This window comes from Cydia amplana, chromosome 23 (genome assembly GCF_948474715.1).
Source record: "Cydia amplana chromosome 23, ilCydAmpl1.1, whole genome shotgun sequence".
NCBI classification, from domain to species: domain Eukaryota; kingdom Metazoa; phylum Arthropoda; class Insecta; order Lepidoptera; family Tortricidae; genus Cydia; species Cydia amplana.
This window is the reverse complement of record NC_086091.1, coordinates 9,673,397-9,700,284: the sequence shown is the minus strand read 5'-3', so window position 1 is coordinate 9,700,284 and position 26,888 is coordinate 9,673,397. Positions and strand designations below refer to the sequence as shown.

General features: G+C 38.5%; 2 protein-coding genes across 4 annotated transcripts in view; one reads left to right on the top strand and one right to left on the bottom strand.

Moving 5' to 3' along the window:
- Positions 1-3,770: 3,770 nt before the first annotated feature.
- LOC134658680 (transcription factor MafK) lies at positions 3,771-9,800 on the bottom strand. The gene is made up of 4 exons (XM_063514333.1): positions 9,641-9,800; positions 8,461-8,579; positions 7,124-7,226; positions 3,771-3,927 (listed from the first exon to the last, which is right to left on the bottom strand). Exons 1-4 carry the CDS (start codon positions 9,686-9,688, stop codon positions 3,781-3,783), a joined length of 417 nt encoding a protein of 138 aa, XP_063370403.1. The 5' UTR covers positions 9,689-9,800; the 3' UTR covers positions 3,771-3,780.
- A 181-nt stretch (positions 9,801-9,981) lies between these two features.
- The window catches only part of LOC134658799 (RNA polymerase-associated protein Rtf1), a 40,491-nt gene continuing 23,584 nt past the window's right edge, over positions 9,982-26,888 (top strand). For all 3 annotated transcript variants that reach the window (XM_063514455.1, XM_063514456.1, XM_063514454.1), the window contains exons 1-10: positions 9,982-10,138; positions 11,381-11,495; positions 12,333-12,536; positions 13,531-13,594; positions 15,464-15,583; positions 17,179-17,312; positions 19,524-19,631; positions 21,094-21,281; positions 22,632-22,743; positions 25,145-25,286. In XM_063514455.1, the coding sequence (XP_063370525.1) occupies positions 10,073-10,138; positions 11,381-11,495; positions 12,333-12,536; positions 13,531-13,594; positions 15,464-15,583; positions 17,179-17,312; positions 19,524-19,631; positions 21,094-21,281; positions 22,632-22,743; positions 25,145-25,286 (1,253 nt within the window). In that variant the 5' untranslated portion in view covers positions 9,982-10,072. The remainder of the gene's footprint in view (positions 10,139-11,380; positions 11,496-12,332; positions 12,537-13,530; positions 13,595-15,463; positions 15,584-17,178; positions 17,313-19,523; positions 19,632-21,093; positions 21,282-22,631; positions 22,744-25,144; positions 25,287-26,888) is intronic.

Sequence of the window (26,888 nt, the reverse complement as noted above, 5' to 3'; positions counted from 1 at the left end):
GTCTATTACGACAGGATATGACCGCTAGGTGTCGCAAGCGCGAGCAGGCGTCCGTTCTGTAGCGGTGCGCGGCAACTTCTACGGCTAGACACCAGAATTGGTGTGGGCCGCATGTACTTGTAGCGACGCGACGAAAGCGCGGAGTGAGCCACGCCGGTTGTAAGGACAAGCACAAAATAATACGTTGACCCTCCAGTAACTATCTCTATTGCATGCGCGTAATTAGGTATATCGCTGTCCCGCTCCGCCGGTCAATGTCAATGCAATGGGGTTGGCCGGTCGAAGTATTTAGCAGATGGCGCCATCATAGCTTGCCCTACACATGTGCAAGTTGCGGAAAGTTTCCATAATATTCTATAAATTCTCGGAAATTTCATGAAACTTTCACTAGGAAATATGGGAAATTTAAAATTGGATAGTTTCAATTCTCATACAAAAATGTAAGAAATTTTCTGAATTTTTCCTACGTTAAATTTCCGAAACATTTCGCAATTTTGGAAAGTTTCCTTAGGCACATCAGTAGCTTGCCCGGTCAATCCCAGCTAGAATTGTGTCAATTTTTTTTTTAATGCCCTGGATGCCAAATCTCATAGAAAAAGGGGCAAGCTATGATGGCGCCATCTATGCAAACCTTTGACAGTTGCCAACCCCATTATTAGGCGCGTGCGATGTAGCGAACGTTGCATGTACTGTAGGGGGCAGCACAGTAAATGTCAAGTTTAAGCTTCCAATGTAGCTCACAAGATGGCAGAGCCTACAATGAATAAGAAAACGTACGTGAACTGTAGAGGGCTGCACTTGCTTCTGCGGTATCAAAATAAAACAAACTTATAGTACTATCTTAATATTTAATCTCAAATAAATAAAATCTTAATCTACAGTCATTGTATAAAGTAGGTAGGTACACAAAATCACATTTTATTTCTATAATTGTTCCATATAAAAACATCTATCTTGATTTATAAGGGGTCATCCATTAGACATTTTTAGACCCCCCCCCCCCCCGTCACACTTTTTCATGGCTTTACTACGGGAGTGCGACACACGCTTGTGCGAAGTATTGTTAGTGCGACGTATGATGTGGGAACTATTGTTCGTGCGAAACATTATTAGGCGATGCACGACTATACGATGTGCCGTTTGAGCGAAATATAAATCAATTTTTTTGAGAAGAAACAGTGTAAGTACTGAGACCATGTTAAAAATAAATTACCCGTAGACCCACAAATACTGTCGTGCACTAGAAGTATTGTCGAGCCGTAATATGTCGCACAATTTAACTTCGATCAAAAATACTGCCGGACTATAGTTTGGTCGAATAGTGATATGTCGCACAATATCACTTCGCAGAATAGGGATGATGACACATGTTGAATTTTATAACAAAATCTAGTAAAATAGATAGCAAACGAGAAATTTATCACAATAATGTGGATATTAAAATAAAATATTGAAAAATTACAAAATTACAGGACCTGAAAGTTTCAAAATTTAAGTTTTTTTGAACATCCAAAAACGATAAAAGTAAGGGTACCATTCGATTCCTTACATTTCATCCAAAAAAATATTGTATAGCAACTATATACATAAACGCAATATTTCACCGACAAAAACGCAATTTTCTTGTTTTGTCCATACTACAACGTGGGCGATGACGTCACGGCCTCTGGCCGTTTTGTATAGGGCGTTTCGCGAGTGAAGTGCGACTGTCGGTCTTTGACTACAATTTCTGACTTTTGTGTTACTTTAATGCAATGGGTCCCATATAGACATTTGATCCTAAAAACAAACCCGATCGATTGATACCATAAAAAAAATTAGTCATGTAGCCTATTGCAGTGTCGTTAAAAAAATTATGTCGCACAATCGTGCATCGCACACTTGGGGTCGCACTTATGTAATAATCCCCTTTTTCATACACACTTGGCATGACCCCCCCCCCCCCGCCCTGTGGCGGTGACGTAATTTTATACAACAGAAAGCAAGTGTATAATAAATTTTGGCTATCTTGTACAGAAAATTGTGCCCCAAACAATACGAAAAATGGGGCATTATCTATGAAAAGGGACCTTATTGTCGATGGCGCTTACGCCGCACAGCGTCGCGCGGCATTGTATTTATATCGTAGCATCGTTAATAATGGCGTAACCGCCATCGACAATAAGGTCCCTTTTCATAGATAACGTCACAAATATCGAATTGTCTATTTCGATCATTGTCCACCATTTTAAAACATACAATACCACTAATTTTAAAACATATCTTAGGCCTTAGATACACTTGTAAGTTTTTCTTACGTAAGGGACAAAGCTATTTGTTAGAATGAGATAACGATATTCATCTCATTCTGTAGTATAGGTGTGTCCCTACTTACGTAAGTAAAACTTACAAGTGTATCTGGGCCATTTTATTTAAAGTTGTCCACTACAATATTTTTTCTAATTTGGGATTTTTTATGTTATTTCTATTCAGAATCATGAGCTCTTTTGATCCTAATAGGAGAAAAAAATGTTCCAAAATTTCCATACACTTTTCGATCTTTCCATTCCGTGACCGCCATACAAAGTCTATGAGAAATTGTAACGGAATGGAAATAAAAACCTTGGGACACTATTTGTCTCCTATTAGGATAGAAATAGCTCGTGATTCTGAGTAGAAATAACATAAAAATTACCAAATTAAAAAAACAAGTGTAGGGGAAAACTTTAAATAAAATGGCCCATCCTGGGCCTTACAATACACTAAAGCAGCGGTCGGCAACCCGCGGCCCGCGGGCCGCATGCGGCCCGTGAACCTGTCACTTGCGGCCCGCGAGCCTCCCCGGCTATTTTGTATGTAATATTGACAAACGACAATGTCTAGTCTAGTCATAAATATTAACAAAGTGCGGCCCGCGTCATGTGGCCGTTGGAAAATGAAAATGAAAATTTTATTGATAACAATTGTTACATGTCTTTTCTTTTTTTTTACATACTGCTATTTGTCTATATGAAGTTAAATATTAAAATTATCAACATTAAATTATATTATCAATATACATACACCAAATTATTGTTAAACCATGAGAATAATCTATATAATACAAGGTGTAATCTAAAACGTGATACAAGATAATCAAACCTGAATCTTTTCATGATTTTGAACAACTTTTACTATGGGCTCAACTTTGTAAATTAACAATAAAAAAAATCTTTGCCATACATTTTTGTCTACCTCTCCTTGACCATTTCTATGGAACAGCTCAATTTTTTTTTTTTATTACAAAATTGACCCCATAGTAAAAGTTGTTCAGAATCATGAAAAGATTCAGGTTTGTTTATCTTGTATCACGTTTTAGATTACACCCTGTATACAAACGTTACGCTCAAGCCAGATGTTAAAAGTGTTGGCTGCTAAAATGTTGCCGACCGCTGCACTAAAGTATTACACTATTACACTAATTCTACGTTTCACCATAGAGAAAAAATACATAGAGTGCTCACTCCATACATCAGTTTTAGTACCAAAAAGACTATTAGCATCTAGCATCGAGTATCGGAACGATCAGTACTGCTACTTGACAAAAGATGTAGCACCGACCGGAAAATCTTATGCTGTTGAGATAAGACTTTCCGGTCGGTGCTACATCTATTGTCAAGTAGCAGTACTGATAGTTCCGCTACTCGATGCTAGATGTAGGCACTGAAATTAATAGTCTGACTGATGTATGGAGTGAGCACTCTTGTCTTACTATATTTCTCTATGACTAAAGTACACTATTACACTAATTCTACGTTTCACTTAAGGCACTAGTTCTAGCTCAGGCGGTAAAGGTATGTTCTTCATGACAGCGAACCGTTTGAGGGCATCATATTTGCTCCGGAGAGCCTCTATTTCATCCCGGATGCGGTTATTATCTTCCTGCATCAATTCCATGTCATGCCATTCCTGGGTACGCAAAAGGATTTAGAAGATGAAATTATATATATAATATTATATAATGAATGAATAATAAATCGATGAATTGAATATATTTAATGCTAATTTGTTAATGAATGATAAATTGAATAAATATTCTTAATGATAATTTATTAATGAATGATGAATTGAATTAAATATTCTTAATGCTAATTTATTAATGATACTATGGAAGTGTATTTAGAAACAAATTAACAATAATAAATCAATGGTACCTATCAAAAATAATACCCAGATAAGTAATTAATGTAATAACATAAGTATAAAATAATAAATATTAGCTTTTAATCTTATGCCTTGAACATAAGTATCAAAATGCGTTTATTTTAAATTATGTACCTACACATGTGCCTGCACTGCACCTCCTAGTCATAGTTTAGTTTTAAGAAACATTTGCTGTGCCCTAACAGGGTTCATGTGTGAACTTACCCTTATGTAATCTGTCCTGTACTCGTACCACATGATTATTATGCAATAAATTATGAATTATGAATTAAAACCAGGGATGTTGCGAACATCCGCATCCGCATCCGCAACCGCGGAACTTCCGCATTATTTTCAACATCCGCATCTGCATCCGCATAAAATCGATGCGGAGCTTATGCGGATGTCGAACAAGTCGGTACAGGAACGTCTTAGCGGCGGCGTAAGTGCTAGGTAATTTCGTCATTACCTATAACGAAATCGTCTAGATCCAGAAAAGTCGGCCAAGTTACTGTTTATTAAATATAACGCACCTATATTCTTGCTCAAATACTAAACGCTTCGTTTTTTTTTAATAAAAAAATACTAAAAATGTAATATTTGACGTTTTCTAAGTACCTAATCTTGACATCCGCATCCGCGGATGTGAGCCTTTAAATATCCGCATCCGCATCCGCGGATGTCAAAAAATCTGCATCCGCAACATCCCTGATTAAAACCCTGGTGTCCTAGCGGTAAGAGCGTGCGACTTGCAATCCGGAGGTCGCGGGTTCAAACCCCGGCTCGTACCAAAGAGTTTTTCGGAACTTATGTACGAAATATCATTTGATATTTACCAGTCGCTTTTCGGTGAAGGAAAACATCGTGAGGAAACCGGACTAATCCCAATAAGGTCTAGTTTCACATCTGGGTTGGAAGGTCAGATGGCAGTTTCGTAAAAACTAGTGCCTATAGTGTACGCCAATTCTTAGGATTAGTTGTCAAGCGGACCCCAGGATCCTATGAGCCGTGGCAACGCGAGGAAGATGATGACAATGATCATGTCTTGCGTAATAATTTTCAAATGCAAGTTTGGTTAGTATATAAGCATCCTTTATATGCATGATTTTTTCTTTATGCCAGAAATTAATATATGTATCATATAATTCTTTGCTGGTTCTAGGAAAAATAGTAAAAAAAATATAACATCGATTTTCGCTGCGAAATCAATGTTAGAAGTTGCATAGGCTAAATCATATTTATGTAAATATATAATTATTAGTAAGATATATAGGATAAATCTCATCAGAAAGGTACACTATTTGTGATATTCCTATGATAAAGTTTTTAAATATAAAATAATTACGAACCCCGAAAATCGGCCCTAAATCACACACTAAAAATTATCAACTTCCGGTTTTTCCAAGTTTTCCCACATTTCGTCTTTAACCCTTTGACCGCCGTTGGCATGTATACAAGACAACGATAGAACGATACACTGGCGCCGCTGTCTTGTATACAAGACAAAAAATCAACCGCTCGGTAAATGTGGAAAAAAATATCAATTATATTTTTTTTACACTCATGTTAATGTTTTAGGTCCTTGTTTAAAAAAAAATTGCATTAATGCAGCTATAGAAATCCATTCTTTTATAATAAGGCTCTCAAAAAAATTGCTCCAGATTTCAACGTTTTTCTTGTTCCTCGTCGCCGTTGTCTTGTATACAAGACAGCTAGGGATGGGAATGTTAACTCGATATGAGAATATTCAAAATAAATATCAAATCGCAAATCTGGTGTTATTTAAGCATTTGAACACTTGTTAAATGCCAATTGGTGGTAACTAGTAACTAGAATACGTAAAACGAGACGAGAGAGACAGGCATTAACTATAGCTGAAGTTCAGGGAGCTTCTTCAGCTATTGATAGTAGAGTCAGACAAGTAAATCTGTCCTTGTGGTTTATTTGCAGAACAAAAGATTCATTTTAAGATGATAGTGTAGTGGGGAGTGATACCCTGCAGTGACCGCTTCGCACAAGAATGGTACAGGCGGACGCTAGGACTATATAGTCAGTGTCGCCTAACTATGAGAATGTTATATATTTGAAATTGACGAAAAATTGTCATGGTAGGGAGGATGTAATACGGGAACTGAGAAGCTCATCTAAGGAACATGTCGAATGTGAAACATGCATTCCCGAACATTTCCGATCCCCACCATTATCCAATATTATTGTTCTTCACTCATTGACAATTCAATTAACCCACGTGCAATTTTCCCCAATGCAGTTCCGGTACTTACATTTATATTATCGACACACGATGCGCGGCTCTAACGTTACGCTTATAAAGTTTACGTACCGACAAGCGCTTACGCCGTTGACCTAGAGACTATTATTACTTAATCCGCGCGGAAACAGTCCTTGTCGGTCTGCACTGCGGACAGTCCATGCGCGCCGTTGTCTTGTATAAACGACTTCTTGTACAGCCTAATGCGGTGATATTACGTCATGAATCGATATTGTTTAGTGGTTGTTTTTAATGATAAAGACCTTTATTTTTAACATTGTCGTGTGTAAAAAATATGTTAATTTTTGGCATTTTCGAAATAAATTAAAGTTGGATAAGAACAAAGCCAAATTAAGAAGATTTTTACCATAAATTGTAAATATCGATATCACTATTTGCAATCCCTAAACTTTTTATTAGTTGTTTACTTAAAATTTGCTCTGGCGTGTGAGTGGGCGTCTTTGCGGACTAGGTCCGGCGGCCAAAAGGTTAAAACAAATGTAATTTTTATAAATTAAAATATTGCGTAAATTTAATTTAAGTAAAAATTCAGAAAATTTATTAGATTAACTATTGAAATAATATACAGGAACAAATAGAATTTGTCTAATTATGCATAAAATTTGATGTTTATGTTGTGTACGCTGCATCATACACCATGCATTTAAGGGTTAAAGTTAGTAATGTTTATACCTGGCTTTTCTCAGTTTCAAGTTCATCTTTCTGCTCGATTCGTTTGATGCGACACGACGCCGCGTAGCCTCTGTTTTTCAGAGTCCGCCGCCGCTGTTTCATTCTGAAATGTGACAACACACAATAATAATATACGTAATAATATAATCATCATCTTCCTCGCGTTGTCCCGGCATTTTGCCACGGCTCATGGGAGCCTGGGGTCCGCTTGGCAACTAATCCCAGTAATTGGCGTGGGCACTAGTTTTACGAAAGCGACTGCCATCTGACCTTCCAACCCAGAGGGTAAACTAGGCCCGCATTGGGATTAGTCCGGTTTCCTCACGATGTTTTCCTTCACCGAAAAGCGACTGGTAAATATCAAATGATATTTCGTACATAAGTTCCGAAAAACTCATTGGTACGAGCCGGGGTTCGAACCCGCGTCCTCCGGATTGCAAGTCGCACGCTCTTACCGCTAGGCCACCAGCGCTTCTAGGTAATAATATAATAATATAGCCTTTATTTCTGACATTTAAACTTAATATATATATATACATATATTAAATTGTGTTTTTAACTTGATGTTTCCTTGTCAGTTTGCCTTCTGGCAAAGGCCTCCCCTAGAATTTGCCAGTCTTCTGTCCCTGGCTTGATTCAAGTTAGATTCTTGACAACAAACAAAACATATATTAAGTCTATTCGCTAGGTGCACGACTGGTGCTGCCCTCATTTTGGCGGACTTTCTACGTTAAATCTTATGGAGTAAAATTAGTTCAAGCGGCTGCCGCTAGTACTAATGGCGGACATTCCATAAGATTACCTGTGTTTGTGACGATCAGCGCCACTTCCCCCTCTACCGACTTCGCACCTTGCCAATAACTAGAAGCATTCAATGAAGCTATCTACCGTAGTCCTGACAAACGCGAATTTCCTCTAGCGACCCAGAGGCCTATAGAAAGGTCTACCATTCCATTGTATTTTGAATAGTGATGTACCGACTAATCGCCGACTACAAATGTGGCCGGATAGTCGGCTTCGGCTCGGCTCTCCCGACAAGTCGGTACATCCCTAATTTTGAATCTTAATTTTGACAAATCAAAATTTCATTTGACTTGACAAATTTAACTTTACAGCTACAGGAAATTGGATTGTGGAATGTTAATGTGGAAACTGTAGTTCAACTATGTCAATAGTGCCGAAAACCTATAGTCGCTTTCCTCTACAAAGCGGGAAAACGCTGGGATTGGCTACGAGCGTAGCGCTACGAAAACGTTGGCAATTAAAAATGTTAATGGTTTACCAAATTCTGGCCTGTTATTATGCCCATGGGACTCGAGGGGTTAAATTAAATTTACCTGACTATCTGATCCCTGGTCAGCCCCCGCATTTTGAGCTGCCTGTTCAGATCTCGCACGGAGATGGAGACCAGCTCATCATCACTGATCTCCGCACAGGGGGTCGGGGACAATGGTGCCTGCAATATTATGAAGACATATTACTTTTGTTTTACATTAACACATTAATTGCCACCCAGCCAAACAAGACATCTGCGCCAGGCCACATAAAGTTCTTCATATAAAGCTCCGTCTCCATATCGCGCGGCAAACCATCGAACATTGGCTCGCGTGGCAGCCGCGCGCAATGGATACCGGGCTGCCGCGCGAGCCAACTCGATGCGCCCAGTATCCATTGCGCGCGGCTGCCGCGCGAGCCAATGTTCGATGGTTTGCCGCGCGATATGGAGACGGGACTTAAAGCTGTAGTACCACAATCCCGACTATCGGGTTGTCCGGCCTGGGAACGAAATCATAAAATACCTGATAGTTGGGTTTTCCGCATTTAATGTGTTAAGTACATTACATACCCATAAGTTTACAAGGCTAAGTGTGAAGGCAGCCTGCAATGGTGAGTTATTACAAAATTATAAGAGTAAATAAAAGAAAGAATCAATAATAGAGAATAAGTTTATGTTTTCTATTTTTGTGTGTGTGTGTGTGTTGTTTTATGTGATAGAATTATTTATGTCATTTTCTGTAAACTCTTCTCATTTTTGAAAGTAGGTTTAAATTGTAAACACATGCAGGGAGAGTATTGTGTATGTCTTTGTCATTGCCATATAATTAATATATAATAAACATAGCCACAATCATTAGTTTCCAAAGGAAGAGTCCAGTTCCCCCTATTTTATATTAAGCAGTTTTGGCTAAAATTGTCTAGGCTATTTTTGTAATAAGCTTTAAGTTAAGACTTTAAATTAGGCTAGCTTTTGCTTCTGGCGTTGTTTCTAGAGAGAGGATAGAATAAATTGTAAATATTACAGTAGGTAATAAACTTTGTTTACAAACAAGAAAAACGTAGGTAAACAAAGTATAAACAACGAGTCATTAAATTACTACAACAAGCATGCCTTTATCGACTTTTTCTGAGCTCGGGAACGCTACGCAGCCTCTTATAAGCGTCATTGTAAAGTTTTTGCAAGTCATGCTCGTAACTTCTAGAACCGTAACCTAAATGAAGGACTGAATAGATACAAACCATGATTGCTTTCCTTCCGCCCAGCTGTTTTAATAAATCATTAGGCATAATAAGTCCGGACACACCGTTTGGTTACAGTTTTTTGTCGTTTGGACAGAATAAATTCACGAAATTCGTGCAACAAAGTTCAACTCCACAATAATCACAATGACGTCAATGACAATTTGTACTGACAGGTAAACTTTTTTTATAGTGTTGGGACGGATATGCCGTTGAATCGGTAAAGTATTACACGAGAATTATTATATGGCAACAATTTTACTCTACTGACATTCTAGTTGTCTATGAGTAATTTCATTCATCGCGTTCCCGAGCCAACCGCCCGAGACAACTTCACTTCAGTTCAGTCTTGGCATTGGCAATTGGCATACAGAAAGAAAGCGTAATTTACGTGCTCTAGTATTTTATTACACAGTTGCTAAGTGCTTCACAATGGCTAAAAGGAAGAATAAACCGTTCTTGGATTCGGACGCCAGCAGCGAGTCCGATATGGATTCTGTAAGTCATGTTTTTCTTTCAAATACGTAGGTTATAAGATCACGCTTGGCATCCACACGATTTGACGCCTTTCTTCTGATAATTTGTCTGCGTATTTAGGCCAAGATCAATGTCTGGCGCGCCTAAATCTGTCTAATGCGCAGTTTTTACAAAATACCTCGGATTGTAGCTTTTAACGAAGAAACATGCATCAAAACAACGTTGTGTTATGGCGTAGAAAACATCGTTATTTTTGTCTTGTTCGAGTTGTAATGGAATCAAAATTGCATGAGTCATTCGTTGTTTGTTATAAATGCCGCATACCAGCGTATAACCTCTGCTAAAAGTCCTTTAACACGTATTGGGGGTGAGAAAATGGCAAATATATCTATTTTTCGCACTCATGTGACATGCGATTTTCATTGATGAGGAGAATTCTGCACTCTTCTATTATGTAAGAAACTTTCACTTTTTGCAAATAGTGGATGCTGTAGTATAGGCAGTCTGGAAGATTCTTTGTCAACTGATAAATTGGGTTATGACTAATATATGCTTCAAATACTTGTACAGAATGAATAAATAACAATTAGAATATGGTGATAATTAATTTGTAGCAGGGGTTTTTACACTGGGATAGGTAATCTCGAGAATACAGGGCATCAGGGTAGATGGCAGCACATCTTCCTATAAAAATGGTGTAAAGAGCCCTGGGAATTGGTTATTGAGGAAACTAAAGTATTTGGTACAGTTGGTACAGATTTTTGCCAAAACTTGGTTTTACTGGTTGCTGTAAGAGAACCAAATGGAAACTTAGAATCTGTAACTAGGCTAGATTATTACTGTGGCAATAAGCAGGTTAAAAAAAATTAGCTCTCAAAGCAGCTTGGGCTGTGGAGGTGTGCCTTGCTTTGTGGCCTGGCATTGTGGTTGCATATCTGTTTTTTGCCCTCGGGGCGAGGCACCTGTCCACAGACCGAACTGCTTTGCTCAGCAATATGCTTGCGGGTTCCACTTTCTGTGTGGACCTACCTGTTGACCTGAATTATACAGTTTGGATTGTAATTCTAAACCCCAACAATAACTTACAATCTAAATAAACTACAAGTCATCATTGGCCTTTGTTCCAAAAGTGCCCATCACACTTGCCACGCTGGATAGCGATGGCCAACCTTTGCACCAGGTACGAATCCACGCGAGCATCAGAGTTCTACCTAATTCTAAAGTGTCTAGAAGAACTCTGTAATTTGATTATTTGTCCAACAGCAATTTCTAAACTTGGCCAAGAAGAAAAAGAAGCCGGGAGAGTCCCCGCCCGCCAAGTTCAACAGCAAATCCTCCGACAGTGAATCTGACAATGAGGGGGGCAGTAGAAGAAACTGTAAGTACATACAATTTAAAACTTATCTAGATTTAAACTTAATCTCCGGCTAAATGTCAAAGATAGAAAATTTTACGGTTTTGGAAAAATAAATAAATCAAATAAATAATTTATTTTTCGTGATAAACTAGTTTAACATACAAAAGTAACATGATAAGGTTAGACATACATAATTACATATTGTTTACCACGAAATGGGCTCGCCTCAGCACAATGCTGACCCGAGAGTCGGCGCTGATCTTCAGCGAGTCCATTTTTTGTGGGCCACGATCGCAGCTGTACGGCATAAAACACGTTTGGTCAATGAAACATTTCAAAAGGTGAGTTTTAAACTGAAACAGTTGTCATATACTGGAGTAAAAGTAACCAAGCTCTGGCCAGTTCTGGCCTCCGCCACTGGAAGGTGTGGTCACTTTTTCTTTGTATAGTTTAACTAGCTTTTGCCCGCGACTTTGAGTTAGTAATTTGGGTAGCTTATTTTAACCCAATCTGTTTTTTAACGATTCCATACAAACTTCCCTTTTCACCCGCTTAAAGGGTGATTTTTGGGATAAAAACTACCCTTAATGTTCTTTCCCAGGGCTCAAACTATCTCCATACCAAATTTCAACTAAATCGGTCCAGCGGTTTAAGCGTGAAGAGGTAACAGACAGACAGACACACTTTCGCATTTATAATATTAGTATGGATCTAGACTTGTTGTTTACCTAGATTGTTCATTTTAGATACACACACACATTGATACAGTAAAAACCATTTATAACAACAAAGTTGTTATCGGAGCTTTAAGATTAATATTTTACCAATGGCTAACAAAACATCAATAATTCCTCTCAGCAAAATCATCATCATCGTCCAGCTCAGACTCCGACAGCGACGCAGACAGCTCCTCGTCGAAGAAAGGCCGGAACTCCCGGAAAGCTTCCACGGACCATTCGGACGAGAACCGGAAAAAGCCGGAGCCAAAGAAAATTGAGGTCCGGAAGAGTACGGATAGCGCCGGGTCCGGGAAGAAGGATGTTTATAGTGAGCCGGAAGAAGGTAAGAATACTGTAATGTGTATGTGTATTTTAATTGGTTGCCCTGAAAACCAGCGCCATGGCTAAGGACATTAGTCATCGGCATATGCTGAGTGGCATCCATTTTGGTGTCTTGTACTAGAATAAGATGTATTATAGGTTAAGCATGTATTTCAACACCAAATAAACCATTTCTATTAAGCCACCTGAACAGGGTTTGAAATTATCCAGATAATAGTATTTGATACTTATCGCGATAATTATCCGATATATCGGATAATTATCCGATAAATCGGATAATTATCCCAGGTATGGATGGTGCTATATTTATTTTCTTTGAATTCTTTGAGAGTAATAAATAATTGGGGCGTTTTTTTGCTATTTTTTGTATAAATTTCATTAGGTTATTATCAAATCGATAATTATCAGGCACAAAAATCACGATAATTATCGCGAAAATTATAAAGATAGCTATCATTGATAATTATCCTTTTTAACCCTGCACCTGAAGGCCTACAAAATGGTCTGTAGGTGGTCTTTATCTGTATTAATATTGGGTACAGATCTGCAGATCACAGTAATTTTGTTTAAACAAGAGTCCATCACAAATATTCCATAGATATTGTAATGAGATGAAATTAATATTAGTTTATAACCTATATTTTAACTTTCTTTATTGTAATATAGTTACCAAAATATAAATTCAAATAGGTATCCAAATGTGCTTATAATAATAATAAACCTTTATCTACCAATTTTTTACTGAATCTTTAAAATAAAAATAAAAAGTAATGAAAGTAAAATCTACACTTAGATTAATCACAAAATATCTCTTTATTTTGGTGTGCCTAAGGCCAAATGTGCTTAGAAATGTTTAAATACTTTCTGATGTTTTTACCTATTTTTTGGCCAGTGTTAAATATTCCTGCACCCTAAACACCGGGGTATGATTATAACCGAAAGAAAACTGCCGATTAAGAGTTATGAAGACATTCTGAAATTATTTTCTCGTCTAGGTGAAGTATCGTCACACTCATCAGACAACGATTCCGTTGATTCCGAAGAGGAATTTGATGATGGGTAAGTTAACTTTACATCTGCTAACATTATTTTAGTAAAACACTTTACAGACCATTACCATAGCACGGAATAAATAATATTACTAGGTACAGAAGATTCACTCTCTAACAAAACGCGTCTGTTACGACAGATATGACCGCTAGGTGGCGCAAGCGCGAGCAGCCGTCCTTTCCGCAGCGGTGCGCGGCAACCACTATGGTTAGACACCAACATTGGTGTGGGTCGCATGTACTTGTAGCGACGCGACGAAATCGCGGAGTGAGCCACGCCTGACCATAGTAAACATTTTGTCATTGCAATCATCATCTTCCTAACTTTTTGCCACGGCGCATCCGCTTGGCAACTAATCCCAAGAAATGGAGTAGACACGATATTTAGGAAAGACACTACCATCTGACCATCCAACCCTGAGGGTAAACTAGTCACGTTTCCTAACAATGTGTTCCAACTGTGAAAAGCGACTGATAAAATATGAAATAATATTTCGTACACATTAAGTTCCGAAAAACTCATTGGTACGAACCGTTGTTTACAGTAGGGCTTCCAAATACCGGACTTCTCACAATATCGGTATTAATACCGAAACTATCTTCATTGGATATGAATCGCTTAAAAAATTATAGTTTTACTTAGTAGTTTATGCAACAGTGATATAATAAGGGTTCTTAAAATTCAAGGGTCGAAGTTACAAAACGAGACGTAGTCGAGTTTTGTAAAAAAAGACCCGAGAGCTCATAATTGGTTCTTAAAATTCTCGGGTCTTTTTTTACAAAACTCGACTACGTCTCGTTTTGTAACTTCGACCCTTGAATTTTAAGAACCCTTATTATATCACTGTTGCATACATTACTTTTTCTATGACAGCTGCAGCAAAAAAAAAGAGTTATTATTAAAAAAAAAGAGTTATTATTTAAAAAAAATTGAGTTATTATTTAAAAAAAAAAAGAGTTATTATTGTAAATGAAAACATACCTCTTTCAATCAAGATGATCGGAACTTGTATCTTTAAAAAAAATAAAGCAGTTGTATTATTATGAGCCTATAGACAAATCATTCAAATGACATTGCTTTAGATATCACTGTCAGTCATTTAATTGACACATTTAAGTGCTGGAGTAGAAAAAGGGTATTTAAAAAGGCTCACTGGAATACCAGCTATGTCGTAAAAGCTATTACAACAATAAACAATCAATGTCGCCATTTGCAACAAAAAAAAATCACACTCCAGGTTGGCAATCATTTATACTGCAGATTTCCCTCGTTTTTTATATTCCGAGATCCCGGTATTGCATTTAAAAATACCGGTATTGAAAAATACATTAAAAAAAACGGGATCCCGGTATTGGAAGCCCTGGTTTGAAGAATGTCGGTCGCCCTTACTGCTTGGCTACCAACGTTTACGAATAATCCTTATTGTATATTAATATCAGGGATGTTGCGAATATCCGCATCCGCATCCGCAACCGCGGAACTTCCGCATTATTTTCAACATCCGCATCCGCATAAAATCGATGCGGATTTAATGCGGATGCGGATGTGGAACAGGTCGGTACAGGAACGTCTTAGCATCGGCGTAAGTGCTAGACTGCTAGGTAATTTAGTCATTAACCAAAAAAACCTATTAGAAATGAGCAGTCAAGCGTGAGTGGGACTTAATGTACGGAACCCTTGGAAGGCGAGTCCGACTCGCACTTGGCCGGTTTTTTGAAATATAAATTACTAAAATGTAATATTTGACGTTTTTTATGGTACTATCTTGACATCCGCATCCGCGGATGTGAGCCTTGAAAAATCCGCATCCGCATCCGCGGATGTCAAAAAATCGGCATCCGCAACATCCCTGATTAATATATAATATTTATACTTTAGTTACGACGAAAATCTGATGGGGGATGAAGAGGACAGAGCGCGCCTCGCCGCCATGTCAGAGAAAGAGAGGGAACAAGAGATCTTCAAACGTATCGAGCGGAGGGACCTTATGAAGACCAGGTATGTATCTTTAATATGTTACGAAATGACAAAACTTCCGTGAGACAAAGACATACACATTTTCGACTTAAAATACGTAAGTGACCCGTTTTTAATATATTTAGGGCAAACCTTGGCTTATCGGTGATACTTGGTAATTCGGTGATGATGCGTTGTTATCTTACGCTGAGCTTACAATGCTGAAATGTAAGCAATTAAATCGCTGCCAACCCAATTGCAAGCATCAAAACTAACAGCTGCCAACAATTTTATAGCTCGCATTTCCTCATGGTGAGAACTGTGTAAGATTATAACGCAGTATCACCGAATTACCAAGTATCACCGATAAGCCAAGTTTTGCCTACTATGTTACGAAATGACAAAACTTCCGTGAGACAAAGACATACTCACACATTTTCGACTTAAAATACGTGAGTGGCCCGTTTTTAATATATTTACTGTTACGAAATGAGCTATCTAATACCTTTAAACGAGCAATTCTTGTTTATTTATATATTTATTTATCTTGGAAACGGCTCTAACGATTTCGATGAAATTTACTATATGGGGGTTTTCGGGGGCGAGAAATCGATCTAGCTAGGTTTTATCTCTGGAAAAACGCGCATTTTCGAGTTTTTATATGTTTTGTCACCCAGATATTATTGGTAATAAGTACACATCGGTAACTCGTGGCACTTAGGTAGCACTTGACAGTTTCTAACAGACTAGTGATGTGACAATGTTCTTCCTATACGAGTCGGGAAACAGAAACCACTAAAAAAAAGAATTAATTAAACTAATCTTTTAAGTGCTACCTAAATGCCACGAGTTACCGATGTGTAGTAATAAGTTTAATGTTTGGCTACACTAATTGTAGCTTTGGCATTTTGATAATGTGGTATGGATAAAACACAACAAACGTGATTTTTTTGGCATTTTTTGCGTAATAGTACGGAACCCTTCGTGCGCGAGTCCGACTCGCACTTGTCCGGTTTGTTACGTGTTATAGTTTTTCTAGCTAGGCCATATAATAGTACATTATTGTCGAGGTTCGGAAGTAGCTACTTGCAGGCTGAGGATTCGTTTTAAACGGACGACCTTGGGAGTCCGTTTAATTGAATCCGAAGCCAGCAAGTAGCCTTCCAGCCGAGTCATATATAGTGCTTTTCTCAAAAATGGTGCAAGAAATAGTAATATTTTACAGAAGCAACGTTCAAATTTTCACAGAAAAAAGTAAAACCCTTAAAAAGATTTGCTTTGCCGCCTTTAAAAAAAATAGAAGTGTATTTTTCTGTTAAAAATACGCCAACCTATTTGAGACAGCTAAATAGCCGCGGTACCAACATTATAATAATAAGTACTGATCATCTGTTTGGCTGTTTAATGGACCTATAGCCTTCATTTGATATGGCCATTTCAACTTTTAAAAAGTTTGGAACTCGACAAATAATGGAATTTGTATGCAACATTGCAGTCCCGAAATCGAGACTGCAATATTTTTAACTTTTTAATTTTTTGACTGATCATAAACTACGCACTTCGCGACTTATTTTTTAACCGGCAACGTCGACTTTGCCGTCCATTTTTGAGAAAAATTTCATTCTGTTGTATTATAGATGGGAGATAGAACGTAAACTGCGCCTCGCCCGCCGCTCTGCCACGGAGCGTTCCTCTTCCCCTGGAGAGATAGCCAGGAGACGAGACGCTAGGAGACAGAGGAAACAGAAACAGGAGCAGAAACAAGCTAAAGGTACGTGAAACATTCTAGATGTGAGATGGAACGTGAACTGCGCCTCGCCCGCCGCTCTGCCACGGAGCGTTCCTCTTCCCCGGAGAGATAGCCAGGAGACAGAGGAAACAGAAACAGGATCAGAAACAAGCTAAAGGTACGTGAAACATTCTAGATGTGAGTTGGAACCGAGGGCTACTCGTCCCCCGGAGAGATAGCCAGGAGACGGGACGCCAGGAGACAGAGGAAACAGAAACAGGAGCAGAAACAAGCTAAAGGTACGTGAAACATTCTAGATGTGAGTTGGAACCGAGGGCTACTCGTCCCCCGGGGAGATAGCCAGGAGACGGGACGCCAGGAGACAGGAAACAGAAACAGGAGCAGAAACAAGCTAAAGGTACGTGAAACATTCTAGATGTGAGTTGGAACCGAGGGCTACTCGTCTCCCGGAGAGATAGCCAGGAGACGGTACGCCAGGAGACAGGAAACAGAAACAGGAGCAGAAACAAGCTAAAGGTACGTGGAACATTCTAGATGTGAGTTGGAACCGAGGGCTACTCGTCTCCCGGTGAGATAGCCAGGAGACGGGACGCCAGGAGACAGGAAACAGAAACAGGAGCAGAAACAAGCTAAAGGTACGTGGAACATTCTAGATGTGAGTTGGAACCGAGGGCTACTCGTCTCCCGGTGAGATAGCCAGGAGACGAGACGCCAGGAGACAGGAAACAGAAACAGGAGCAGAAACAAGCTAAAGGTATGTAAACATTTGCTGTGAGCGTGTTATCTAACCTCTCTATCACTCTTGCATATTCGAGTACTTATAAAGTACATGAATTTTTAGATTGTAATGAAGTCTGACATTCATTAATTTGGAATTTTGCGTAGTAATTTTGCATTTTATTGTTGACACGTCTTATTGAATATACATTACATACATTTTGTTATTGCTTGTTAATGTTATGGTAATGGTATACAAAGTATTTGTAGTTAATGTATTGCATCACCTATTTATTTATATATTTCTACGCATGGTATAATAATATACTCCGCCTGGTACTCTCTTCCGAGATTCGCGAATGACCTAACTGGCACTTGCCTACGTCATCATGCTGTTTACAGGTTCTCAAACTTTAAAATGTGGGAGAATTTTAACCAACAGTGAAAATTATTTTAACGGCATTAATTTTAAGTTATTCATGTAGAAACATAGTAAAATAAAACAAATCTATACTGCACTTTTCACTCCTACTCTTACAGTTCCGAATAGAGCAGCCAACCATTTTCGTAACAAAACATTAATTACGAAGCTTACGACGTGAAAAGTTTGGAAAACACTGCGACTGCTGACACTGAGCGAGAAGGAAATAACAATTAACACGCGTTCGACAAGGACGGTCGGTCAGGGACAAAATGGCGGATTGTCAAATGTGACAGCGCTATCCTGTGTTGCCAGTAGTGTAAACAGAATTACCCGAACGTCTGAAATTTCTTTCGTAAATCGGAAGATATTGCTAACGAATAATTAAAAATGACGTGTTATTGTAAAATCTAAGATAAAATACATATAAATGAAAATTATTAAATTAAAAAGAAATAAATTAACTTATTAACCATAGATATAATGTACCCATGTAACATGTTATGTTGAAATAAAGTGGCAATGTTATTGTGACGTAGGCAAGTGACACTCTGGGAAGAGAAGACCATGTTTTATTAGACCATGTTTCTACGCCAGTGATGGCAGAATATGCTGTTATACACCAAAAAACAACGACACCAAAATTGTACATACCATATTCTATGGAATAAATTTATGATTATGATTATGAGCGATAAAGAGGCTGATTGCTGAGTTTCGATTTCGCGTGTCCCGGTTAGGCCCTTTGTAAACAAACCGCCTTGATGTATCAATGTCATATTTGATTGTATGTGAAAACTTGTCAAAAGCAGTTTAAGGTACAGTGTAAGTTACTCTATGATACATTTCGTTAGTGCTGCACTCTGGTGGCAAAACATTGCAGTAATACTCCCTATTGGCCCATAGATTAGGCCTTAAAAATAACATTGATAATTAATGTTATTTGTACTATAGCCGGTCAACCAAATCTTGTCAGTAAAAAAAGGCGCGAAATTCAAATTTTCTATGGGACGATATCCCTTCGCGCCTACATTTTTCAAATTTGCCGCCTTTTTCTACTGTCAAGATCTGGTTGACCAAGTATATTTTGACAGCGGCCGCCGCGGCAGCCGAAGCGGAAGAAAAGGACAAGGAACCTGAGAAAGAGAAGGATGCACCACCGCCGAGCCCCGGCGAGATATTGGACGACCCTAAAGATACAGGTAATTACTACATTTTCTATAGAAATCACTTTTTAAAAAGCGGCCAAGTGCGAGTCGGACTCGCCCATGAAGGGTTCCGTATTTAGGCGATTTATGACGTATTAAAAAAAACTACTTACTAGATCTCGTTCAAACCAATTTTCGGTGGAAGTTTACATGGTAATGTACATCATATATTTTTTTTAGTTTTATCATTCTCTTATTTTAGAAGTTACAGGGGGGGGGGGACACACATTTTACCACTTTGGAAGTGTCTCTCGCGCAAACTATTCAGTTTAGAAAAAAATGATATTAGAAACCTCAATATCATTTTTGAAGACCTATCCATCACACGTATGGGTTTGATAAAAAAAAATTTGAGTTTCAGTTCTAAGTATGGGGAACCCCCAAAATTTATTTATTTTTTTCTATTTTTGTGTGAAAATCTTAATGGGGTTCACAGAATACATCTACTTACCAAGTTTCAACAGTATAGTTCTTATAGTTTCGGAGAAAAGTGGCTGTGACATACGGACGGACAGACAGACAGACGGACATGACGAATCTATAAGGGTTCCGTTTTTTGCCATTTGGCTACGGAACCCTAAAAAGACTGTTTTGATATCAGCGAGTTGATTCTAACAAACTCAACATATATTTCGCAGTGGGTACTACGCAGGACTTCACCTTTTTTAGGGTTCCGTACCTCAAAAGGAAAAAAAACCGGCCAAGTGCGAGTCGGACTCGCGCACGGAGGGTTCCGCACCATCAACAAAAAATAGAGCAAAACAAGCAATAAAAACGGTCACCCATCCAAGTACTGACCCCGCCCGACGTTGCTTAACTTCGGTCAAAAATCACGTTTGTTGTATGGGAGCCCCACTTAAATCTTTATTTTATTCTGTTTTTAGTATTTGTTGTTATAGCGGCAACAGAAATACATCATCTGTGAAAATTTCAACTGTCTAGCTATCACGGTTCGTGAGATACAGCCTGGTGACAGACGGACGGACGGACGGACGGACGGACAGCGGAGTCTTAGTAATAGGGTCCCGTTTTTACCCTTTGGGTACGGAACCCTAAAAAGACTGTTTTGATATCATCGAGTTGATTCTAACAAATTCAACATATATTTCGCAAAGGGTACTACGCAGGACTTCAACTTTTTTAAGGTTCCGTACCTCAAAAGGAAAAAACGGAACCCTTAAAGGATCACTCGTGCGTCTGTCTGTCTATACGCGTTGCCGACCCTAACCTAACCAGGCGTGTCTCACTCCGCGATTTCGTCGCTTTGCTACAGGTAGCTAAAAGTACATCCGTTCGGCCCCAATTTTGGGGAAAGCCATAAGCCGCGCGTGGCGCTGTCGCCACCTAGCGGCCATATCTGTGCTGATCGTAACAGGCACGTTTTGTTAGAGAGTGAGTCTTCTGTACTTAGTACTATTATTTATTCTGTGACCTAACCCTTGTTTATTTTCTACAGAACCATCAGAGCGGTCAGCCTCGCCCCTATTCGGGGCGAAAACGGAGCGGAAACGCAACGTGGACGACCGCAGACAAAACGCAATGGCCGCCCTAAGGGCCCAACGCGATGCTAAAGTCACAAGGGACAATTTGGCTAGAAAACGAAGGGAGGCAGAACAGAAAGACAAGGACAAAGATGATGATGATGTAAGTACAAAACCTTCGCTACGCTTGAGATTGAATACACCTACATCATCGTTCCTGAAAACCCTCTGTACGCTTGAAATTCATGAAGAGAATCACAAGAATAAACATAATACGGTATTTTGACTACTTGTCAAATCAGTTTCTTTCGAACTGTCAAAACAATTTTGCTACCATGGAATTTATATGTAACACTATACTTCGTTTTTTTAGCATTAGATATAAGGTAAACAATCTTGATGTGTCTTTTAATTGAAATACACATTTTAAAAATAAGTTACGGTAAATATGTAACAATTATGAATCTAATACGATCTTTTATAGTCTTCTGCTTTCATAAGTAATAGTTATTGATATTTAAATAGTGTTTTTCAATTAAAAGACATGTCAAAATCGCTTACCTTCTTTCAAGTTATTTCTAATGCTAAAAAAACGAACTAAGTACAGCATGTGACGTCACAATCAAATAACCTACTCTTTATAGTTTTATACGGGTTTTAAAATATAAATTGTGTCTAAAAATAACTGCTGTCTACGTTTCTCTATTAGTCTTCTGGTGCTTTATTTATTGCATGGTGTAAAATAATTTTTTTTTTCTACTCCAGCACTTAAATGTGTCAATTAAATGACTGACAGTGATATCTAAAGCAATGTCATTTGAATGATTTGTCTATAGGCTCATAAGATGACTGCTAGCAGTCATCTTATGAGTATAATACAACTGCTTTATTTTTTTTAAAGATTCAACTTCCGATCATCTTGATTGAAAGAGGTGTTTTCATTTACAATAATTTTTTTTTTGCTGTGTGCATAATAATTCATACAAAGTAACCCATTTTCTTAGTCTCAACTGTTTTGTGTCGGGTGCAGCTGTCATAGAAAAAGTAATGTATGCAACAGCTCATAATTGGTTCTTAAATATCTCGGGTCTTTTTTTACAAAACTCGACTACGTCTCGTTTTGTAACTTCGACCCTTGAATTTTAAGAACCAATTATGAGCTGTTGCATACATTACTTTTTCTATGACAGCTGCAGCAAAAAAAAAAAAAAAAAAAAATTATTAAAAAAAAAGAGTTATTATTTAAAAAAAATTGAGTTATTATTTAAAAAAAAAAGAGTTATTATTGTAAATGAAAACATACCTCTTTCAATCAAGATGATCGGAACTTGTATCTTTAAAAAAAATAAAGCAGTTGTATTATACTCATAAGATGACTGCTAGCAGTCATCTTATGAGCCTATAGACAAATCATTCAAATGACATTGCTTTAGATATCACTGTCAGTCATTTAATTGACACATTTAAGTGCTGGAGTAGAAAAACTACTATAAAAATACCTTATTATTTACAGGACGCGGACGAAGAACTGATAGGCGGTTCAAGCAAACAGAGCGTCAAACTGAAAGCATCGGACATCTATTCTGACGACTCGGGATCTGACTCGGATGATAACAAATCACAAGGTAAGGGTGAAATTTTAATCACTAGCCAGGCGTGGCTCACTCCGCGATTTCGTCGCGTCGCTACAAGTACATGCGGCTCACACCAATGTTGGTGTCTAGCCATAGTGGTTGCCGCGCACCGCTACGGAACGGACGCCTCGCGCTTGCGCCACCTAGCGGTCATATCTGTCGTGATAGACGCGTTTTGGTAAACATTCTGTATAGGTAGTTCCACGAGAGTTGAGGCCACGCACACAACAACACTGTCATGTAATGACAGCGAGCATTTGAAATGACTGTTCTAATTTTGTACCGATAGCAAGTTCAACAGTGAATTGCAAGAAAGACCACAAAAGTTTCTTTAAACTATTTTGTTAAGTATTTTTTCTACTGCCGTACTTTTATTTGTCATTTAAAGGGTCGTGCACACATCTTTAAAACCCTACCTTATAGTTGTCAAGACAAGTCTGTAGTCTACCTATTCCCCAAAAAAGCATTTGTGCGTACACGCAGTATCTTTTTGGCACTTTTTCGATACTTCGTGTAATGACCACTTAAAAAATATTGTATGAAATACATTGTTGCCAACCTTATTTTAAATGTCATCTCTGACAAATAAGTGAACCATAGACATGTTTTTTTTTTAATTTCATCCTCCATTTTTGCTACTTCTTGAATTAAAAATATTTGTTTTTACAATTTTATTTCAAAGTAAGTGCTTGGTCGTAGAAAAAGTATTGTATGCAACGTCGTTTAACTGAGTAAAAATACTTTAAATGACAAATAAAAGTACGGGAGTAGAAAAAATACATAATTAAGCGTTTTTATTTACATTCACTCACTCATTTCATTCATTCCATTTTTTTGCAATCAGTACTTAATGTAGCTGTGTGTGTAATCATTCACCTCAACTCTCGTGAAACTACCTATACCTAGTACTATTATTTATTCTGTACACTAGCCATAATCTGTGTAGTGACTTTATAGGTCATTCTGAACAACTTTTATACTGCGACCAATGCCGAAATGGCGGAAAATTACTGCCTTGGGTGAGACTTAAACTCACGGCCTCTGGATCGATACTCCAGCGCTCTGCCAACTGAGCCACCAAGACCTCATCCGTAGCCAGCGAAGCTTCTAAGCTTAATAGCATCGTTAGATGTTTCTGCTTGTTAAAAAATAATTTTGTGGTAATAGGGAATATTACGCAAAACTTTGCGTAGGTGGCGCCACTCCCACAACAAGTCACAATCTAAGGGTCTACCACAAACGAGAGAGTCGAAATGTTGTTATCTAACGTCTCTATCACTTGCATATTGGAGCGATAAAGAGGCAGATAGCCGAGTTTCGATTTCGCGTTCCCCGGTAGACCCTTTGCAAACAAACCGCCTTGATGTATCGATGTCATATTTGATTGTCTGTGAAAACTTGTCAAAAAACAGTTTAAGGTACAGTGTAAGTTACTCTATGGTACACTTACGTCGCTAGTACTGCACTCTGGCGGCAAAACTTTGCAATAAAACTCCCTATATTAGGGTTGCCAACTATTTTTTGGTGGAATATAGTATTTTCCAGAATAAGGCATCCAAAATATAGTACATTTCAAAAAAATATAGTACTTTTAGATATAATACTAAACATAAGTGTAATACAGGGGGTCTCTGACCATGGGGCTTTAAATCCAGGGCTCGATTCTACTCGCTAAACTGAGCTACTTTTATTATGGCACCAACCCCGAAATCCCTAAAATTTTTTTACTTTTTCATACATTTTGGCTGATCAGATGTCGACGTTTTCTATGGAAAAGGCAAAAAAAATCCCCTATTTTGGGGTTGGTCCCATAGTAAAAGTAGCTCAGTTTAGCGAGTAAAATCAAGTCCTGGATTTAAAGCCCTATGGTCAGAGACACCAAATACGTTTAACCCGTGAGTTCCCACGTGTGTGACGTCACCGTAAGCGTTCTGGCTCAAATTTGAGCCCTTGGGAGCTGACAGGTTAATCGGAAATATAGTATTTTAGCGTACTATATATTTTTCCAAAAATATATAGTGCAGAAAGCCAAAATATAGTACAATACTATATAATATAGTACGGTTGGCAACCCTACCCTATATACCATAGAAGGTAGCATCCTATAGAAGTGGTCTACGCGTGCCTCCGTGAGGGACAAAACATATAAATTCGACCAATCATAGCGTCGCATTATGGTGGGCAACAAATGAATTCGACCAATCACGGTGGTCAATTTACGGTGGGGAATAAAACAAGATGTGAGACTGTGACAAGGACAAACAATAATAGCGCTTTCTCTGCTACTCCTACTGAAAGATACATAAGACTATCCCGTTCTGTCAGTTATCCCCACCACTCATGCCCAATCCAGTTATACTAGATTCATGCTATATACAATATTTGTATCAAGGTCGCGGTCGACGGTCCAGCGCGTCGTCAAGTACTTCATCGACCGGCGGAGAAGAGACTGTGAAGAAAAGGGACCGTGAAGAAGTTAAAGAAGTGAAGTACGCGGACAGCAGGGACCAGATCAACAAACTTAGGCTAAGCAGGTCCGTGTTCTAACATTTTCAACAAACTTAGGCTAAGCAGGTCCGTGTCAACAAACTTAGGCTAAGCAGGTCCGTGTTATAACATTTTCAACAAACTTAGGCTAAGCAGGTCCGTGTCAACAAACTTAGGCTAAGCAGGTCCGTGTTCTAACATTTTCAACAAACTTAGGCTAAGCAGGTCCGTGTCAACAAACTTAGGCTAAGCAGGTCCGTGTTATAACATTTTCAACAAACTTAGGCTAAGCAGGTCCGTGTCAACAAACTTAGGCTAAGCAGATCAACAAATTTAGGCTAAGCAGGTCCGTGTTATAACATTTTCAACAAACTTAGGCTAAGCAGATCAACAAACTTAGGCTAAGCAGGTCCGTGTTCTAACATTTTCAACAAACTTAGGCTAAGCAGGTCCGTGTCAACAAACTTAGGCTAAGCAGATCAACAAACTTAGGCTAAGCAGGTCCGTGTTCTAACATTTTCAACAAACTTAGGCTAAGCAGGTCCGTGTCAACAAACTTAGGCTAAGCAGATCAACAAATTTAGGCTAAGCAGGTCCGTGTTATAACATTTTCAACAAACTTAGGCTAAGCAGATCAACAAACTTAGGCTAAGCAGGTCCGTGTTATAACATTTTCAACAAACTTAGGCTAAGCAGGTCCGTGTCAACAAACTTAGGCTAAGCAGATCAACAAATTTAGGCTAAGCAGGTCCGTGTTATAACATTTTCAACAAACTTAGGCTAAGCAGATCAACAAACTTAGGCTAAGCAGGTCCGTGTTATAACATTTTCAACAAACTTAGGCTAAGCAGGTCCGTGTCAACAAACTTAGGCTAAGCAGATCAACAAACTTAGGCTAAGCAGGTCCGTGTTATAACATTTTCAACAAACTTAGGCTAAGCAGATCAACAAACTTAGGCTAAGCAGGTCCGTGTTCTAACATTTTCAACAAACTTAGGCTAAGCAGGTCCGTGTCAACAAACTTAGGCTAAGCAGATCAACAAACTTAGGCTAAGCAGGTCCGTGTTATAACATTTTCAACAAACTTAGGCTAAGCAGATCAACAAACTTAGGCTAAGCAGGTCCGTGTTATAACATTTTCAACAAACTTAGGCTAAGCAGGTCCGTGTCAACAAACTTAGGCTAAGCAGATCAACAAATTTAGGCTAAGCAGGTCCGTGTTATAACATTTTCAACAAACTTAGGCTAAGCAGATCAACAAACTTAGGCTAAGCAGGTCCGTGTTATAACATTTTCAACAAACTTAGGCTAAGCAGGTCCGTGTCAACAAACTTAGGCTAAGCAGATCAACAAACTTAGGCTAAGCAGGTCCGTGTTATAACATTTTCAACAAACTTAGGCTAAGCAGATCAACAAACTTAGGCTAAGCAGGTCCGTGTTATAACATTTTCAACAAACTTAGGCTAAGCAGGTCCGTGTCAACAAACTTAGGCTAAGCAGATCAACAAATTTAGGCTAAGCAGGTCCGTGTTATAACATTTTCAACAAACTTAGGCTAAGCAGATCAACAAACTTAGGCTAAGCAGGTCCGTGTTATAACATTTTCAACAAACTTAGGCTAAGCAGGTCCGTGTCAACAAACTTAGGCT

Bases quoted from the DNA above. Each gene is read 5' to 3' on its own strand.
- LOC134658680 (XM_063514333.1), bottom strand. From the start codon at position 9,688: ATGCCTAATGATTTATTAAAACAGCTGGGCGGAAGGAAAGCAATCATG. The intron at 8,580-9,640 runs GTTTGTATCTAT...ATAATATTGCAG, and splicing joins GCGGAAGGAAAGCAATCATG to GCACCATTGTCCCCGACCCC. The intron at 7,227-8,460 runs GTAAATTTAATT...GTCACATTTCAG, and splicing joins ACCAGGGATCAGATAGTCAG to AATGAAACAGCGGCGGCGGA.